The 20209-nt window shown below is 42.3% G+C and overlaps 1 protein-coding gene across 1 annotated transcript; it reads right to left on the reverse strand.

Annotated features, from left to right (window-relative positions):
- Positions 1–877: 877 nt before the first annotated feature.
- LY6D (lymphocyte antigen 6 family member D) lies at positions 878–8757 on the reverse strand. Its single transcript, XM_020995002.2, has 3 exons — positions 8650–8757; positions 2462–2560; positions 878–1820 (listed from the first exon to the last, which is right to left on the reverse strand). The coding sequence occupies exons 1-3, from the start codon at positions 8699–8701 to the stop codon at positions 1606–1608; spliced, it is 366 nt and encodes a 121-aa protein (XP_020850661.1). The 5' UTR covers positions 8702–8757; the 3' UTR covers positions 878–1605.
- Between the last annotated feature and the right edge of the window lie 11452 nt (positions 8758–20209).

Raw genomic sequence — 20209 nt, forward strand, 5'->3', positions numbered from 1 at the left:
GCCCCACACTTCTCATGGGAAGGTAATTTTAGGACAAAGGAGCTTGAGGGATGTGGGAGGGAATGGCTCAATGGTCATATATTTGCCAACTAAAAAAGTCTCCAAACAACCCACAAGCATAGCTAATGCTCTAAGATGAGAATTTCAGGAAAGGGGCATATGTGTGTTGGTTGGTGAGCATATGCATGTTGCACATATGTACTTATGTTTCCATTTGTTTTACTTTCATACCCCTGGTTTATTTTTATGTGCATTTCTATGTGCATACATGCAGATGTGGCTTGGGTTAGACACCCAAGCTCCTGAGGGATAAGGATTACATCTGATTTAAATTTTGTTTAGGTCTTAAATGTGCAGAGGCTTGATAAGTGTTTATCATACTGTTGTAGGAATATGGATTTAGTGCTAGATGGGACCTTGAAGGTCCCCTAATTTGACCTCTTCATTTGGTTGATAAGAAAAGTCTGGCCCAGAGTGGTTCAATGATGTAACCAAAGTTACACAGGTAATAAATATCTGAACCAGAATCTGAACCCAGTATTCCCAGATTTCCAAGTCCAACCCTGTACTATGATGTCATGCTATGGGGCATACAACATGTGTTCCTATGTGTTTTTTCTGGGTGTACATATATTTCAAGGTTCTATTCTGGGGTTTGTATCTGTGTGTATATGTGCACACACCTTCCTCCTTGCTCTTCCACGGTTCAGAGTATTTGCTGACAGATGCCAGAGGGGTTGAATGGGGCTCTAACTCTTCATCTAACCCTGCCAAGCCACTGCCCGCAGTGAGTCCCAGAGAGCCTTGCCAGCCCATCCCAGGACTGCCTCCTCCCTTTTCCCTCCCACACCCAATAAATAAAGACATGACTTTGTTGTCTTCTTTTCAGTCATTTGTTATTATTGAGTAGAAAATAAAAATTCGAGCTAACAGAAACAATACAAAAGTTGGTGGGATTGAAATGATTTCCCCATCTCTGTCCTCCTGCTCATCCCAATACCTCTTAGAGAACACAGGATTTTGGAGCTGGAGGGAACTCTAAAGATATTTGAGTCCACTCTTTTCATTGTATAGATGAGGAAACTGAGACCCATTGAAGCAACTTACCCAGGATCATACAACCAGTAAATGACAGAATCAGGATTTAAACCCAGTTCTCCAGGTTCCAAATCCATTTCTCTTTTCACTACACCATGTGGTGATCTTCCCTCCTCCCCTTTCTTCTCCCCACCGCCAGGTGAAATCCAAGGGTCTGCTGAGAAGTGATCCTGATTAATGGGCCAGGATCTCTGAGTCCCTGGACGGATCTGGCAGGAGCGCCTAGTGAGGGTGACTCTCTGAGTGGACAGTTGAGATGTTTATGTTCTGAGGGAAGTAAGGAGCAGAACTGACTTCCTGGACCCCTGGGAGTAATGAGACCCCCTTCCTTATGTGCCCCTTATCCTGGGAGACTAATAGGAGTTTGGAGAGGAAGTTAATGGATTGGGGAGGGACATAGAGCTGGGCTGGAGTTGTGTGGAGAGAAGGCTCAGAACCTTCCAGGACAGGCTTGGGGTGGGGGGTGGGTTGTGGCCTGGCTAAGGCTCCCATAGGTTACAGGCTGGGTCAGTAGAGAATAGAGACCAGGGCCAGGGTAAGGCTGAGGGCCAGGACAGCATGGCTGAGAAGCGTGGGGATGGGAGCTGAGTTCTCAATTCCAGCATTGCACAGGTCTGTTGTACAGCACCGGATCTGGGGTTGGGTCTGACCCGCATCACTATTCTGTGCAGCACAGTAGTCAGCACATTCCTTCTTCACAAGGTTCCCTGACAATCGCTGGACTGGAGGAGACAGGAAGAGAAGAGACAGTTACATACACATCATCTACACACACCTTTTGGAGTCTTCCCACCAACTCTTTAATTTCCCAAATCAAGTTCTCCATTCTCTGAAACTTAGTCTCCCTCCAATCCCAGACCTCAGCCTACCTCTAACACTTTTCTACAAGTTCTGGCTACTATGGGCAGTGCTTTCAAATGAGCCCACATTTTAGAAGTCATCATCACCATCACTACCACCACCACTTTACCATCCCCTCATTACAAACACAACCATCCTCACCATTACTATCCCACCATTACCATTATCACCATGACAGTCATGACCATCACCATCACCACCATTGCTATCATCATCTTCATACCATCACCATAATCATCAATATCAACCATCTCTACCATCACCATCTCTGTCACTAGTAGTCAAATCCTCCCATTTAGTTCTGGCTGAGAGTATCCCACCCTGACTAGGATTTCTACTCCACCAGTCCTAGATGATCCCCCTAGCGGATAAGGTCTCCTCTGTCCTAAGTCTGCTGCCTCTAAGGATCTTCAAGGAGCTCCTATCTCTGTCTCAGACTGGGAGATGAAGGGGATGAGGAGTATGGAAGGAAGCATCTCTCCACCTTTTCTCAGATACTCACAGCTGATGGTTGTTTTGCAGAAGTGAGAAGAACCGGGACAGAGGATTGCTTTCTTGCAATTGTCAGCACTTTCACAGACGTGACATTGGAGAGCTTGGGCTGTAAGTACAAGAGGGATACATCAGATGGCCCAGGGCTCAATGGGTTCATACAAAGATCTTGGGTGAGGGGATACCTCAGGGATCCTTTCTGGGTTCAGTCCTCAGCATCCTGACCCCCCCTTCCTTTCCTGTCTCCTTGGTTTGGAGTAAGGGTGGGGGTAGAATTGGGGAAACCACAGCTTCTCTGCCAGGCCCCAACAACCCCATCTCTCCCTCCCTAAAAGGGAACAGACATGAGCTCTGCCCTGGAGACAGAGGCAGACACAGAATACAACTATGTGTGGCTCCAAAGACACATTTTGAGCTAGAGCCCTTTCTCCAGCTTCTCCTCTCACCCACTGCTCTTTCTTGGCCTCTCCTTGGCTTTTTCCTAGAGTCCCAGAATCACAGGCTATCAAGGATGCAAGAAATCCTGGAGGACATCTAGTCCGACCCACACCCAAGCAAGAATTCCCTTATAGATCCCTGACAAGTGTTTCTCCAAACTTTGCTTCAATGATTCTCAAGAATCAGCCTTCCCTTTCTGATTTACCAATCAAAGCAAGCCATTATTAAGCACCTACTATGTGCTAGGGATACAAAGACAATAGAAAAATACTCTCTGCCCCCCAAGAGCTTATATTTTGTCAGAGGAGACAATATGTGTGTATATACATATCTATGTACACATATATGTATATGTCATACATATATGTGTTAGCATATGTATATGTACATATATGTGTGTGTACATGTGTGTGTGTGTGTCCAGCTAGGTGGCACAGTAGGTAAGAGTGTTGGATTTAGAATCATGAAGGCATGAGTTCAAATCCCACCTCAGATACTTACTAGCTACCTGTGACCTAAGGCTACTCACTTGGGCCCCCTAAGACCCAAGATTCAAAGACTAGAAGGATAGATAACATGTTTGATGACAGATCGGGGAGCAAAAAAATCATCTCATCAAGCTAGGATGTTCAGTTAAACCTAGCAAAACGGAATTCAAATAAGAGTCTTCAAAAGGGTTAAAAAAATCAGCTTCCCAAGTACAAGGCATGTGAAATATAGGTAGACAGCAATTCATGTGGAAAAAACAAATAGAAGTTTTAGTGGACTGCAAGGTCCATCTGAACCAATAATGTGATATGGCAGCCAAAAAAACAAAATGTAATCTTAGGCTACTCCCAGAGAGGTGCAGCATCTCAGGCCCGGGAAGTGATGGTCCCCCCTGCATGTTGACCTTGTAAGAGCACAGATGAAGCACTGTTTTCAGTTGTGATTGCTACATTTGGGAAGGGCATTGGTGATTGGGAGAGGACAGTTCTCTAAAGGAAGGCAGCTGGGGTAGTGACGGTCCTTCAAGTTAAGCTTTGTGAAAAACAATTAGGCAAAGTACGGTAGATGTTCAGTCTAGAGAGGAAAAAAGAACTTAATGGAGTTAAGTGGGTGGTAGTTGAATTTTCTCCTAGAATTCCTAGTTACAACTTTTGGGATTCCCCTCCACTAAAGATTTTCAGGCATTTGTAGGAAGTGTATTAGGAAGGATTTTGGGAGGTGGTATGAGTTAAACCAGGTGGCCTTCCAACTCAGTACCAATCCCTTATTTTACAGATGGGAAACTGAGACTCTGAGAAGGAAAGAGAGTTGTACGAGGTCACACAGCAAGCCAGCGGCATAGCCAAGAGGAAGAGCATACTGAAAGAGTCCTTGGAGATATCTTCATTTTACAGATAAGGAAACTGAGGACTAGAGAGTTTTACTGACTCAAGACCACAGTAAGTAGTAAACTGAGGTTTGAATCATGTTCTCTTTCTACTACAGCATAGTATAGAACTCAGCTGTCCTGAGTCCCTAGTCCAGTCCAATCCACTTTTCTCCCTCTCTGTCTGTCTGTCTCTTTCTCTGTCTCTGTCTGTCTATGTGTGTGTGTGTCTGTGTGTGTCTGTGTCTCTCTCTGTCTCTCTGTGTGTCTCTCTCTATCTTTCTGTCTCTCTCCATCTTTCTCTCCTTTCCTCTTTTCTCCCAGACCTGTGATTTCATTGATGTAGGGAATTTCAGTAGAGACAACTCTCTGTTCTAACTGGGTCTACCAAAATGTTAAGTGACTTGCCCAAGGTCACACAGCTAGTATGTGTCAAAGGACTTGTTCTCAGGTCTTTCTGACTCTGAGGCCAGCTTCCCATGACTGTATCTGCCACCCCGCCCCTCCCATGCTTAGTTGGCTTGAAATGTGGACATTCGGCCACCCACTGGCTCCCATGTTATATATAGCCTCATAATCCAAAAGTAAAGCTTTGGAGAAATGTGATTCACCGTGTCCCAGTGTTAATCCATGGTCCCACCTAGTTACCCATTTTCTACGACAAAGCAGCTGTAGGTTTCAGTTCACAGACAAACATGCCTCTCATTGTTAGGGGGTTCTACCTTTTCTTCCACGAGGTGAGTCCTCTCGATCTGGCGCTGCCTTTGGCAAAGTTTATGTTTGTGCTTTTAAAATACACAGTTTCTTGACTATCTACTATTTTAGCACCCCGCCCTCAACACACAACATTCAGGAACGTCCCCCAGCTTGCCGGTGCCGTGGACCAGTCCTTCTTCTTGGCTTCCTCAAGTCTCAGGGGAAATCCCTGCTTTTTCAAGAGGCTTTTAATCTCCTTTAAAACTAATATCTTTTCCACTGAAATTATCCCCAGTTTGTTCGGTATCTATCTCGTTTATGCTGTCGTACATTTTGTCTCTCCTGTTAGAATTTGAGCACCCCATAGGCAGGGATTGTTTTTGCCTTTCAGTTTCCAGTACAGTAAGGCTTAATAAATATTTGCTTGTTGACTGAATATTTTCAAAAATACTTTTAGGCAAGAGTACATCTCAAAACTTTATCCAAAAAATATCGTATTCATATGCACACCAGCTTTTAATTACAAACAGCTGCTTTGCAAAGCAGTGTTGACCGTAGGAAGATAATAGACCTATGTTCCAGTCCTGACTTTAACATGATCTTCACATATCTGGGCTTAAGTTTCCTCATCTGGAAAATCAGTAGCCTATAATAATAACAGTAAATATTAGACAGTGTTAATGTTGATAAAATATTTTCTATTCAGTCTGTTAGCTCTGATCAAATGAGATAATATTTATAAATTAGCACAGCATAATGCCTGGCACATAGTAGGTGCTTAATAAACATGTGTTTCCCTCTTCTTTCGATTCTCACAATTACTTTGAGAGGTCAGCCGTACAAGTATTATTAATGCCACTTCATCTCTAAAAGTGGGACTATATCTTCTTCCTCTCTTGTAGCCCTAATCACAGACTATAGAGCAGGTGCTCAGTCAATGTCCTGAGATAAATCAAGTTCAACTGAAACGAGTTGAGTTGAAATTAATTGAACTGAACTGACTTTCATTCCATTAAATAGAAATATTGAATTGTTTGAGTTGACTTAATAAATGGAGAAAGGTCAATTGAATTGAATAGAATAGAATTCATTTGAATTTTATTCCACTGACTAATTTCATTGCATTGGATTGAATTGATTTTGGGTTGAATTGAATTCAGTTGAACAAGATTGAAATGAATGTATGTTGTAATTGAATTGAATTGAGTTGAATTAAAATGACTCCAGGTCACCCTTTTCCTCCAAAGATTTTCGTTTTCCACCACTGTCTTACACTATAGAAAAGGCACTGTCTGGAGCCTGAGGACCTGGGTTTAACTTTCCCCTCTACACTTATTACCTGTGTGATCTTGGGCAAGTTACTTTGTATCTCTGGGTCTCAATTTCTTTCTCTATAAAATTGGGAGGGAGGCAGTGAGCTAGATGGCCTGTGAGGTCCATTGGAGAGCTGTCTCTTCTCATTTCTCTCTGTTTTTGTCTCTCTCCTTCCTTCCCCACTGAACTCTCTATGACAAATCTTTTATCCAACCTTCCCCTTTTTGTCAGATAGGATGATCCCAATAGTAATAGAAGGGCTCCAGGATTGAGCTGGGCAAGTGGAGCTGGAATATAGTAAATATAAGGAGGGTTTCAGGAATAGAGAGAGTCTCAGGAAAGAACTGAGAGAAAGGAGACAGAAGAAGTCTTGTAGAAGTGAAGGGATCCCCCTGAGAGCCTCTGTGCCCCCAGATATGAGGTTGGAGGAAAGAGAGGGATGTTAGAGAGGCAAGCCAGGAGAGAAGACCTCTCCTCCATGTTTGGCCAGTGATCACTTACCTTCTTCCTCATTTGTACACGACCACAAACACTATCGTGCATAATTAAGTAGATTTACTAAGATTCTACACTAAGATCCAATCCCACACTCATCCACATACAGTCATACAGAAACCCCCACAGATACACCCACGACCATACTCATTCTTGCACTATCACCATAACCACATATACATAGACAACTCTGAGGTCAGACAAGATCACCCACTACCAGTTACCCACAGCCACATGCATACTTATTAATCAAACACAAACTATCGTCATTCCTGAAATCATAGTTGAAATCAATACTAACTGGGTACAGATGTTGTAGATGGTGGGGGAGGGGGAAGAGAGGAGGGAGAGATCAGAGAGAGAAATCTCTGTTCTTGGTCCCCAGGTGGCAGCAGGGGTCACTGTTGGGAGCAGGGTGTGTGAAGTGGACAAGAGAGGATGTTAGCGACCATTGGAGAAAGGGACTACGCTGGGCCTGAGGTTAAAATGATCAAGTTCCAATGAAGGTCAAAATAATTGTAGACTCCTGCACACACCCCTCACCATAAGTCCATAATATGCTTTTAAAAGTTGATCTTTAATAGGGTCTACAAGTGGGGAAACTGAGGTTTAGAAAGTGAGAGTTACTTACCTAAGGCCACATGGTGAGGGACAGAGATAAGACTAGAAATCATTCTATGTATCTAGAATGTCACACTCTTGTTAAAATGCACCCCCCCCCAAAAAAAAGCTATTCACCTGAGAGAAATCGTGTTGAATAATAAAGAGAGCATTAAACCTACAGTCAGAAATTCTACATTCTAGTTCCCCCTCTGATATTATTTCAATTACATTGAATTGAAAATGAATTAAATTGAATTTTAACCCCCCTCTGATTCAACCAAATTACAATCCATTGAATTGTGTTGAATTGAGTTGGATAAACAGAGGTCAGTTGTGTGCAGTTGAATTGAATTAATTCTATATTAGCTGTGTAACATCCTCTTTGACCCTAAGTCTCTTTATCTGTAAGATGGACATAATTGTCTTCATACTATATATTTCTTAGAATTGTCTCATGAAACTGGTAAACTATGAAGTTTCATAGGCATGAGAATTAATATTAGTATTAATTCCTGAAAAGATATTATTGTATAGATACTATGGTAGAGAGAAAGAGAGAGAATAGACACTATAGTATTTATATATTATATATTATAGGTACTATATCATAGTAAAGATACTATATGAAAAGTTAGCTACAGCTGTTTCTACACAGGCAAGGCAGTTTCTATTTCTGGTCCTTAGTTTCCACCATTCTTAAGAAGAAGAGGTTGAGCGTGGTGATCTAAATTTCCACCTAGCTCTGACATTCTGTGTTCTAAGAACTTAATAATAATATTCAATACCCAATCATATGCTTTACATTCTAAGTCTCCTCTTGGCTCTGATATGCTATGGCCCAGATAGCTGTAATATTCTCAAGTTCTTAATCTTTTCATTTTATGATTCAACCACTCCTTATGCTATGGGGATGACCGTGGACTTTGAGAAGCTATTCAATTGACCTCAATCCCTGGCAGGTTCTGCCAAAAAAGAAAATATGGACCTAGTGATGGACTCTGTGTCTGTCATCCACAGACCAGCCTAGGTAAGTGATGATGGCCCTGTCACATAAATTGGTTACCAGATGATGAATTTTTCATCTACTACAATAATTTATGAAACTTTTTGCTAAAGTATGGAAGAGTTAGGATTTGCATTTTTTAAAATGCTCATACCAGTGAAATCATAGACTTAGAGGAGTATGATTCCATCACCCAATGAGAAGGCAGGGTTCAGGGGCCAGGGCAAAATCACTATCTCCCCCCCACCCAAGAAGCCCCAAGCCCCATAGTGTCCCCAGACTTTCACCCCCTCACCTTGCCCTATGGTGATAGCTGCCACTGCCAGGAGCATCAGGAGAGACTTCATGTTGCTGAGATCACACCCAAGGTGGAATGAGGGCCCCTCCTCTCCCTGCAGAGGTCTTATAGCCCCATCTGGGGACAGGCTATGGGATAGGAAGGGGGTGGTGGTGAGGGGAAAGGGGAAGTTGGGCCTCAGGCACAGGTCCAGCTAATCAGCAGTAGGATCTAGGATCACTGAATCATCCCCGGAATGTGCCTCAGCCTGCTCATGCCCCTGCCAGACCCAACCCCTTGGTTTTCCCTGCCTATTGGCAGCCTCCTAGGGTTGGGTATGGATCCCATGGAAGAAGGAAAATCTGTTCTTTTCCCAAGAATATTGAATAGTACACTGGATTTGGAGTGAGACAACTCAAACTTGAATTCTGGGTAACTCTCCTTATGATATACGTGATGTTAGACAATCACCTTTCCCTCCAAAGTTCTTGGCATGAAGTGTTTGAACTAACTTCCATCATTGTTCAATTGTTTCAGTTGTTCAACTGTTTGTTATTCCATTTGGGGTTTTCTTGGCAAAGATATGGGAGTGTTTGCCATTTCCTTCTCCAGATCATTTTACAGATGAGGAAACTGAGGCAGACAGGGTTAAGTGACTTGCCCAGGGTTACACAATTAGTAAGTGTTTGAGGCTGAATTTGAATTCAGGTCTTCTTGACTCAAAGCCTGGCACTATATCCACTGCCTCACCTAGCTTCTCCAAATCACTTCTAATTTTCTTTAAAACTCTAAAATCTGATTATAGTGCTCTTGGACATCTCCCTCAATCAGTCACTGAAGCTTTGCTGAACTTCCTGTGCACTCAGTCTGGGCTCCATGTACTTCAAGGGAGACCAGAGGAGGAGAAAGTTCTCCAGTCCTTACTTTCCGAGCTTCCAGTCTCATTGAGGAGCCAGGATTTCCTCCTAAAATGTGGTAATCACAAAATAACATGAAGTAAAAAGAGTGAGATCTTGGTTGTAGGTGTAAATGAGAAGTGCTATTGGAATGGCAATATAAGAAGAGATCTTGGGAAACTGAAGCAATCAAAGAAGGTTGCACTGAGGCACTGGACCCCAAAGGGTGGGCAGAGAGTTCTGTGTGCTTTTATTCCTAAAACCAGCCAAGAAGGTATCCCTCTCTTTGCTGAATAACTCCTTAAATAAACTGTCTACCTGGGCCTGTATTGACAAAGAAAAAAGGAGAGAAAGAAAGACAAGAAGGAAGGAAGAAAGGAAGAAAAAAGAAGGAAAGAAGGGAGGGAGGGAGGGAGGGAGAGGGAGAGAAAGGAAGGAAGGAAAGAAGGAAAAAAGGAAGAAGAAAGAAAGAAAGAAAGAAAGAAAGAAAGAAAGAAAGAAAGAAAGAAAGAAAGAAAGAAAGAAAGAAAGAAAGAAAGAAAGAAAGAAAAAAGAAAGAAGGGAAGGAGGGAAGGAGGGAAGGAGGGAAGGAAGAAAGAAAGACAGGAAGGAAAAAGGAAAAAAGAAGGAAAGAAGGAAGGGAGAGAGAGAGAGAGAAAGGAAGGAAGAAAAAAGAAAGAAAGGAAAGAAGGAAGGAGGAAGGAGAGAGAGGAAGGAAGGAAGGAAGAAGAAGGAAGGAAGGAAGGAAGGAAGGAAGGAAGGAAGGAAGGAAAAAAGAAAAAAGAAGGAAAGAAGGAAGGGAGAGAGAGAGAGAGAAAGGAAGGAAGAAAAAAGAAAGAAAGGAAAGAAGGAAGAAGGAAGGGAGGAAGGGAGAGAGAGGAAGGAAGGAAGGAAGGAAGGAAGGAAGGAAGGAAGGAAGGAAGGAAGGAAGGAAAAAAGAAAGGAGGGAGGGAAGAAAGAAGAGAAAGAAGGAAAAAAGAAAGGAAGGGAGGGAGGGAGGGAGGAAGGAAGGAAGGAAGGAAGGAAGGAAGGAAGGAAGGGAGGAAGAAGGGAGGGAGGGAGGAAAGAGAGAAAGATAAAGAAGGAATGAAATAAAGAAGATAACTATGTTTAAGGATTTCTAAGGGCTGTCAGGTGGGAAAAGCTTTGCTCTGCTTGGCTCCAGAGGGCATAACTGAGAGCAATGGGTGCAGGTCGGGAAGAGGCACTCAAGTTTGATGTCTGGAAGGATTTCCTAACGACTGGAATGCTTACAAAGGTCTTAAGTGAAGTGAGGAACATCTTTGGACTGGGTGATGTAGAAGAGATTCTTGCTCCAGGATGGGTTGGACTAGTGGACCTCTGTGGATTCTTTCAACAAATGTTAAGGCAAAAGCTCCCTCAGGATAAGGAGTGTCTGAGGTCCAGGGAAAAGCTGGCTAATTAGTTATTCACTGAGTACTCTGAAGCAATAGCTGTGAGCAGGGAGCCTCAGATCTGGGAAAAGAAGGTGGGGCAGCAAGCCGAGGGCCCATCCCCTGGGAAACTCAGGGACCTTCCTATGATCAGTCCTGGTCCCTATATCTCCTCCTGGATGTCCTATCAATAATCATCAGCTTGACATCACTAGACTTGGAGAAAGGAAAGTCTGGCTAATTCCTGCCCCAGACACTAACTAGCTGTGTGACCCTGGGCAAGTCACTTAATCACTCTAAGCCTCAGTTTCTTCCTTTGTGAAACTGGGATAATAATAGCATCTACCTCACAAGTCAAATCGAATGTGTTAATTTATGTAAAGCACTTTGCAAACCTTAAAGTACTATGTAAATGATAGAGATGATGATGAGGATGATGAGGATGTTGTCTGGAGTAAGTCATTCTACTTTTCAATTGTTAGGAAGCTCTAATTGTTAGGAAGATTTTCCTGACATCATGCCTCAGTTTACCTCTTTGAATCTTCTCCCCAGTGTGCCAAGCTCTTCCTTCTGGGGCCAAACAAGAGCAAATTTAATCTATTTTTCACGTGGCAGTTTCTCAACAACTTCAAGACAGCTATCATGTGCCTCTTAAACCTTCTCTTTCCCAGGCCAAACATTCCCATTTCTCCAATTTCTCCTATGTGCATCCTGACCTCCATCTTGGTCTCCATTCTCTGAGCAAGCCCCTGTTATCAATGTCCGTTTTAACATGAGACACTATGATCTGGAGCTAGACCCTGAGAGGTTCTGGCAGTCAGGAGATGAAGACCAGCAAAAGTTAAGGTCTTTCTGGAAGCCATTGCTGATGCACCCCCAAGAGGTTGAATTTGAAAAGGCAGAGAAGAAGCAAGAGAGAATTCAATTCCATGAAGAAGAAATGGGGTAGACTGAAGCAGAAAGGAGGGGAGGAGAATAAAAACCAAGTTGAGGTCAACAATGGAGTAACCTTAGATATTTCTACTGCCATTCAGTCACCTAATATAATAGTCCAGTACTTAAAAAAAAACCTGTAATTCTGCTCATACCAACTCTTCTATGATTTACTGTTACTGTGACTGAAAAACCTATCAAACTATGACCAACCTCAAAAGGAAATGAACTTGCCTAAGCTAATTCTATAGTGATACAATACGGTCTGTCATCTGGCCTAATGACACATTCATTCCCCACATCGACATGATGAGGTAGCTAATGACAGTATTACTTTTCCCATTTTATAGGTGAGGAAACTGAGGCTCAGAGAAATTGACATTGCCAGGCCCATATATGAAACCTTTCCAATTTGGTTGGACCTACTAGAGCTTTGAGCAAGGGAGTACTAGTAAATATTTAACAACCAGCTGGCTGGAAAATCTGTAAGCATGCATGACACACATTTAAGTTTAGTCTGCATTATTATTTTTAATCTAATAGTTTGTTTACTGATAATTATTAATTGTCTGCATTATTAACACTTTCTTAAGTCTAGAGAATTAAAACAAATCAAGTCCTGATTTGTAGCATTTGCCCAATTTCTAAGGCATAAATGCTCACGCTAAAAAGTTAGCAATCAGCTCTCACATTGGCTCCCAGCACATCCCTATTTAAGCTCCACTGGGATAGACTTCCAGAACCATGGTCACCTCCACATTTCACAAAGGAAGTGGAGAAGGACTTCAGCGGAGTGGAATGCTAATTAAGCATAATTTTGCAAATGTCTTTGACATTTCAAAAGCACGTTTCTTCTCATGACAACAACCCTATGAGTCAGAGTACATGTATTATTAGACTCACTTTTAGAGATAACAGAGACGTAAAATGACTCATCGGTGGTCATACAGATAGTAAGTGTTGGCTTGGAGCCTTGAACTTTCTTATTCTACTTGCAATACTCTTAACTCTCAGTAGGGGAGGGAGGGATATAAGGAAGGGTCCTGGTCTGGTAGAAGATTGCCTTGGAGCCTTTGCCCAGAGAAGAGAGCAATCTGGTGGCATCTAACAGAAAAAAAAAAAAAGATGAACTTGAAGTCAGAGGATTTGGGTTCAAATTCCAACCCTGCTACGTATTACCAGTGTGACCTTGGGCAAGTCTCTTTCTCTTGCTGGGCCTTAATTTCCTTAATTAATGAGGGGATTTGGACTGAGTCTTTCCCATGATCCTAAGTTTTTGGACTGACTCCTATTTGGTTGGAATTTCCATACTTCTATGGATGAATGAGAAGGAGTTGTCCCCCACCCTTGTCCCCAAGAACTACATTATATTATATTACATTACGTTACGTTACGTTACATTGCGTTACGTTGTACTGTCATACAGTATTATATCATAGCATATTATATCATATTGTACCATATCATATCATGTCATGTCCTATCCTATCATATTATATCAAATTATATCATATCATACCATATCATTTTACGTTATATTATATATATATCCCTGAGCCGTTTTCTCTATCTGACCCCACCTGACAAGTCCACGGAGAGCTCCAAGAACAAGTTCAGACAAAATGATAAGAGATCCATTGCCCTTGGGGAAGGGGAATCCATTAAAAGGCCAGACTTCCTGGTTTCTAACATCCCCCAACCCTTCCCACACTCTTCTCCTCCAGGCCCTCCTGTGCATGGAAGGAAAGCAATAACTATTTCTATAGCTTTTTCAAACTTCTAAAGCATAGGAAATGCAAAGGAGTATGTAAAGGGGATGGGATGTCATGAAGTTGTAGATACAGTAATGGGAAGCCTTGGGTTCAGACCCCACCTCAGATTCTTTCTAGCACAAGTGTGACCCTGTGCACATCAATTAAGCTCTTGCCTTGATTGTCTCATCTGTCAAAAGAGGGGTTTGGATAACCCTAAATTCCTCACTTCCAACATCCCTTCCATCTCTAAATCTATGCCCCTTAGGGGAACAATAGGCTATGAAAACCTGGATTTTCTTCACAAGAGTCCCTCCCACTACACCATATGCTTCAGTACTAATGGACATGGTGTTGGTCTTCAAATCAAGAAACCTCAGATGGAGCCCTAGCTCTGTCACTTAACAATTGCATTTCCCTGGGCAAGTCATCTGCCTCTTCAGACTTTAATTCCCTCACCCTTGGACTAGATGACTTATAAAATTCCTTCTGGCTCTTAACAGTCTCTGCTTCAGTGAAAGAGCTATGTGTTCACATGAAGACAGATTTGATGCCCAGCGGATGTAAGGCCCAATAAGACTTCCCACTCCCTCCCTCTGCCCCACATGGATCTTCCCCTTTGTCTTATCTAAACTTTGAATCTCCCTCAACAAGAAGCAATGGGTTCTGTACACTATTTGTTTATTGATATCAAGCAGGAAAGGGCCTTTATCCAGACCAATCTTCTCATAGTATAAATGAGATAAGTCAGGCCCATAGAAATAAGGTACAAGAGGGTGCTCGTAAATGTTTAATAACCATTTCTTGGGAGTGAGGTAAGGGGTAAAATGTACTCAGGACACAGTTTTAAGCTTGATCTGTATTATTAACACTTAAGCCTAGACAATCAATTAAATGAAAACTCAAGCCCTGAATTGTAGTGCTTACCAGTTTCTAATATTTAAATGCTCAAACTAGAAATTTAACAATTGGTCCCTTGCCTTTCCATTTTGAGCTGGTTCCAGTTCACCTCTGGGAAGCAATTTATTCAAGGTCACATAGCATCAAGTGGAAGAGCTAGGATTTTCACCCATGCAGCCAGACTCTGCATCCAGTGTTCTTTGCAAATGGTGGTGAATCAATAAACATTAATTAAGTACCTACTAAGTGCCAGGCACTGTGCTAAGCATTGAGGGATACAAAAAAGAGGCAAAAAGATAGTTCCTACCCTCAAGGAGCTTACAATCTAATGGCACTTAACAAACATTTCTTGAATAATAGCAGGTAGCACACACCTCCCTTCCTGGTATGCTGGTGGTTCTTCAAAGACTTGGCTCCAGCCACTCTTAACTTTTCCAGTTATTTCAGGAACTATCTTTAAGAAATTACCATGTAAGAAGGTGGAAAATGGAAGATCAGTCAGAGAGAGAGAGAGAGAGAGAGAGAGAGTGAGAGTGTGTGCTTCTCCTCTCCCTTGAGTCAGTAAGAAAGGCTGCCATGGGTAGGAGTGTTGAGGGAGGGAGCAAATAGTATCTTGCAACTTTGAATCCATGTGGCATTAGAGAGAAGGGCCTATTGTGAGGTGAAAAGAAACAATGAGAGACCTTTGATGCATGAGTTAGCATTTATATTGAGAAATCATGGTGAATTGAGAAATATTGAGAAATCATCACCACCAGCAACAACTGTTGGCCAACTTCCACCAACAAGTGGTTAAGTACAAGAGTAGCAACATCGGAAAAGTTCTGCTTCCAGCCCATCCCTAATAGACATTGTCAAGGGACTGATCCCATCAACTGCCAGTCAATCGCCATGGGGGGGGGAAGGGGGAAGGGAACAAGCATTTATTAAAGTACCTACTATGTGCCAGGCACTCTGCTAAGCACTTTACAAATATAATCTCATTTGATGCTCACAACATCCCTGGGAGGTAGATATTATGATACCTAAGAGGGGAGCTATTATGATCCCCATTTTATAGTTGAGAAAACTGAGTTGGACCAGGAAAGCAAGTCAAACTAGTTGAAGCAGAAAGGTACCCTGAGGAAGATACAGGAAGCAGCATGTAACAGGTGAGTAAACTACCATCTCAACTGCCATTTCCCTTGAGACTCTGATGAAGACAGCCCAGGACCCCAAGCCCAAGAGCCTTAAGAATAGCAATGTTACCAGCCCAATTTTTGATGATTCAGCATTAGGAACTGATATGATTTAATCAGTGGAAGTGACATTAAAGAAAAGGTATATGGTCTGCTTTGTTGCTGCACCCTAAGGACAATCTAAGGACCTTGGAACAGTTCCACCTGACCTGCAGCTAAAGCCTTCCATATGTGTTCTCTCCCCCATTAGAATGTGAGTTTCTCAAAGGCAAGGGTTGTCTTTTCTATTTGTGTCTGTCCCCAGGGTTTAATACAGTGCTTTGCACATGGCAGGGACTTAATAAATGCTTTACTCATTGGTTAAATGTCAATTAAAGTTTGCAAAGCATTACAAATATTATCTCTTTGATTTGAGCCAAACACCAACCTGGGAAGGTAGATGCTTTTATTATCCCTATTTTACAAATGGGGAAGCAGGTGGAGAGAAGTTAAGTGACTTACTCAGGGTCATTCAGTTGGTTCCTGTGTGAGGCAGAGTTTGAATTCAGGACTTTTTGATTCCAGGAGTCTATCCACTGTTCCACCTCGATGTCTCTGTAATATTAACCTGGGTCTGTGAGGACTAGTATGAAAAAAAAAAAAGCTTGAGAAAAATGGAAGTATGTTTTTTGGGCTGCCAATCACACCCAAAGTATTTCTCCTGTACAGGTCAATTGTTAGAAGGTTGGTTCCCTGGGAAAGAGAAATGGTGACTGAAGAGACCACAGAACTTTGGAGGGTGGTGAATGGGGTCCTTGGTAAAATGACCTTGGAGCTGAGAAGAGCTGCAGCAGATCAGTGGAGATCAGCGGCAAGGGACAGCAATAGGGTGACAGCCTCCGAGAGTAGCTGGATGAGAGCAATGCTGCCTGTACACAGGGGTTACGGAAGGGAGCACTGGTGTGGAGGAGCAAAGCCTTGTTGGCTCCTGTTGCAGATATACCCAGGGCAGTGCTCCTGTACAGGTCTCTGAGGGTGTAGAGAGCACTGCTTACCTGTAGGTATTGCTTTCATAGGATTAGAGGTGAATCTTAGCTGCTTTCACTAGTTTTTAAAATAAAACTGTTCATAGGACTTAACTTTTTTGTACCTTGAGTACTTATGCACTTGTAAGGGGAATCGAAAGCTAGCCTTTGCAGGTGAAGGGTGGGGTGGGGCAGGTGCAAAGAAGGTTGTCAGCAGGAGAATGCTGATAAAGTTTTAACAAGTGGCTTTCTAGAATAAAAATATACACAGGACACACTTTTATGTGTAATCTTCATTACTAACATTCTCTCTGTCACCTTCTTAAGTCTAGACAAATCAATAAAAACATAAAGCAAACCCTGATTTGAAGATTTGCGGGGTGTCAATGCTTGAACTGAACACTGAACGATCGGCTAGTTCCAGCTGACTCCAGCACCTTCTTCATTGTCAGACATTGAGGTTTCCAGATCATACGGATAAGGACAATGAGCTAGGAAGTAAGATCCCCAAAATGCACCTGGGACCTTGGTGTCACAAGAGATCCTCTGATACAAGATTACATAGGAAAAGAATGAACGTCTCTGAATGCCTCTGTTTTTTTCCTTCAGCCCCCACATCTCTTGCACAATCTCATCTTTTTTTACCCCTACCTTCGACTTGCTCAGTGATACTCATGCTGACTCACTAAGCCACACAGTTCAGGGTCATTCTCTTCTATTTCTGCTTCCCAGAGAATTTGCTTTCCTAGCTGGTCTTACTCCCTTTTTGTGATTGGCCTTCCCTGCCCTGAAGAGGACCACCACGCTGAGTTAAGAACCCTTCAACCCACACCTTATTGGTGTCCCCCACCCCAGGTCCCCAACGTGTCCTACCATGGAGTCAGTGGTGATGATGTTGATGACAATGGTGATGATGATGATGATGATTCTGATGGTGATGATGATGATAGTAATGATGATGATGACTACCATCATCTTAATAGTCAGCATTTATATAGTACCTACTACATGCCAGGCATTTTGCTAAGTGCTTTATAAATACCTCATTTGATCCTTACAGCAACCCTACGAACTAGGGACTATTATTATCCCCATTTTACAAATGAGGAAACTGAGGCAAATAGAGGTTCAGTGATTCGTCCAGGTCACACATCTAGTAAGATTCTGAGGCCAGATTTGATCACAGGTCTTCCTGACTCCATGTCCAGTGCTCTATCCAGAGTAGCACCTAGCTAGAAGCATTTACTAAGTACCTATTATGTGCCAATGAGCTAGGTGCTGAGGATATAAAGACAGAGAATGAAACAACCCCACCCATATATACAGAACAAATATATACATATAAAATAAAGGCAAAATAAACACAAGTCAGTTAAATTCAAGGTTGCTATGGAGGGACACCAACAGTTAGGGGCAATCATGAAAGGCTTTCAGTAGAAGGTGCTTGATCTGAATCTTGAAAGCAGAAAGGGACACTATGAAGCAGAGATGAAGAGGGAACGTATTCCAGGCACAGAGGATAGTCAATGCAAGGTATGAAAGTAGGAGGTGGAAGAACATGTGATCATCAGAAAGACCAGTTTGGTCGAACAGTACAATTCAGGAATGGAAATATTGTATAATGAGGCTGGATAGATAGATAGATTGGAGCCAGGTTGTAGAAAGGCTTTCAAAGCCAAACAAAGGAATTTATATTTTACTCTAGAGATCATAGGTAGCTAAATGGAGTTGGACTGCGCAAGAAACCAGGAAACCCAGGTTCTGGCTTGGCCACTAATGTGTGACATTGGGCAAATCACTTCTCCTCTCGGCCTTCAGTTTTCCTATCTTTAAATAAGGGGATGAGCTGAGATGGACTCTAAGATACTTTCCAACTCTGGCATGTTAGTTCTAGGAGAGTCATTGAAAGAAACTCACATAACACTTTGCCCTCTTTCTAATATACTTAATTTATCATCTTCATTCCTGTCCTGGCTGTTCACCAGACTCCCTGGACATTTTTTTTTTTTGCTTTTTGGTGAGGCAATCAGGGTTAAGTGACTTGCCCAGGGTCACACAGCTAGTAAGTGTCAAGTGTCTGGTCTGAGACCGGATTTTAACTCCCTGGACTTTCTCCATGATGTCATAGAAACTCTTCAGCCCGGAAGCTTACTACCCCTTGCCCTGAAATACCCTCTGACGCCCCTGTGGCCTCTCCCTCAAGTTACTCCCAGAACCTCTATTTTAAGGAGAAGGCTTAGGCCAACCATGTCTTCATTCCTACAAACTATTCTCCTGACTCTCTGGACTTTCCCTACCATGCCCCCATGCCAGTTACCTTTATCTCTTTTCTTTACCTTCTTTTTTCAGCTCCTATCTTCTCGCATTAGAATATAAGTTCCTTGAGGGCAAAAGACTGTTTTTCTTTCTGCTTCGATTTGTATTTCCACAGTTTAGCTCAATTCCTGCCACGGAAAAGCCCTGAATAAACGCTTGTATTTTTAGGGTACTTAACCAAATCATGTGCTTTCCAGGATTGGAGTTATGTGTTTCTTACCCTCTATAAGACTGTTAGATTCAGGAAAACAAGGTTCTCATTATTTAAACTGTGGATCTCTCCTAGGTCCTAGCATAGTGCATTAGACACAGTTGGTGCTTAATAAATGTTTATTGAATAGATGAATTAACTTTCTAGGACTCAGTGATTCTTTGACATTGGAGAGATTTGGGTCATCCTTTTGAGCTCATGAGAGAATTCAACGTCTCTCTGACCCCTGAAAGGTCTACCATCTCTCCATTCTTTTCTCCCATACTTCCTTAGATCCTTGATAATGGTTTCCTCTATATTTCCTGGATACCTTTAGGTTCCTTATTGCCATCGAATTGTCCTACCTAAAAGAATCTCTTTCTCCACTCTCCACTTCCATCTCTTCAACTGTTCATGAGCTCTGCATTCTCAAAGACCATTTCAAATCTTATTTTTTCCTGGAGGCTTTATCCGATTTTCCCCAGATGACAGGAATCTCTCCCTTCTAAATTCAGACTCTTGAGAATTGCATAAGATCTTCAAAATCACCTACCAGGGTTCTTAACCTGGAATCTGCGAATTTGACTTTTTAAAATATATTTTGATAACTGTATTTTAATGTAATAAAGTTATGGGGGTTTTTTTGGGGGGTGATACTATGTATCTTATTTTATACACTTAAAAGCATTATTTTGAAAAGGGGTCCATAGGCTTCACCAAAAGGGTCCAAGACACAAAAAGGGTTAAGACTCTTTGCTTTAATCCTACTCTCCTCATTTTATAGAAAGAAAATGAAAACCCAGAGAAAGAAAGTGACTGACTGAAATCATACAGATTTACTGGCACAATCAGGATATGCAACTAGCTTTTCTTTTTCTAACTCCTAACCTTGGTCTCCTTCAATAGACTGCATTGCCCTCAGCTTGTATGTGTGTGTGTGGGGTGTGTGTGTGTGTGTGTGTGTGTGTGGTGTGTGTGTGTGTGTGTTTTCCTCTGTAATAACCTTTGGCCAAGTG

This window comes from Phascolarctos cinereus, unplaced genomic scaffold (genome assembly GCF_003287225.1).
Source record: "Phascolarctos cinereus isolate Bilbo 61053 unplaced genomic scaffold, phaCin_HiC Scaffold_4;HRSCAF=312, whole genome shotgun sequence".
NCBI classification, from domain to species: domain Eukaryota; kingdom Metazoa; phylum Chordata; class Mammalia; order Diprotodontia; family Phascolarctidae; genus Phascolarctos; species Phascolarctos cinereus.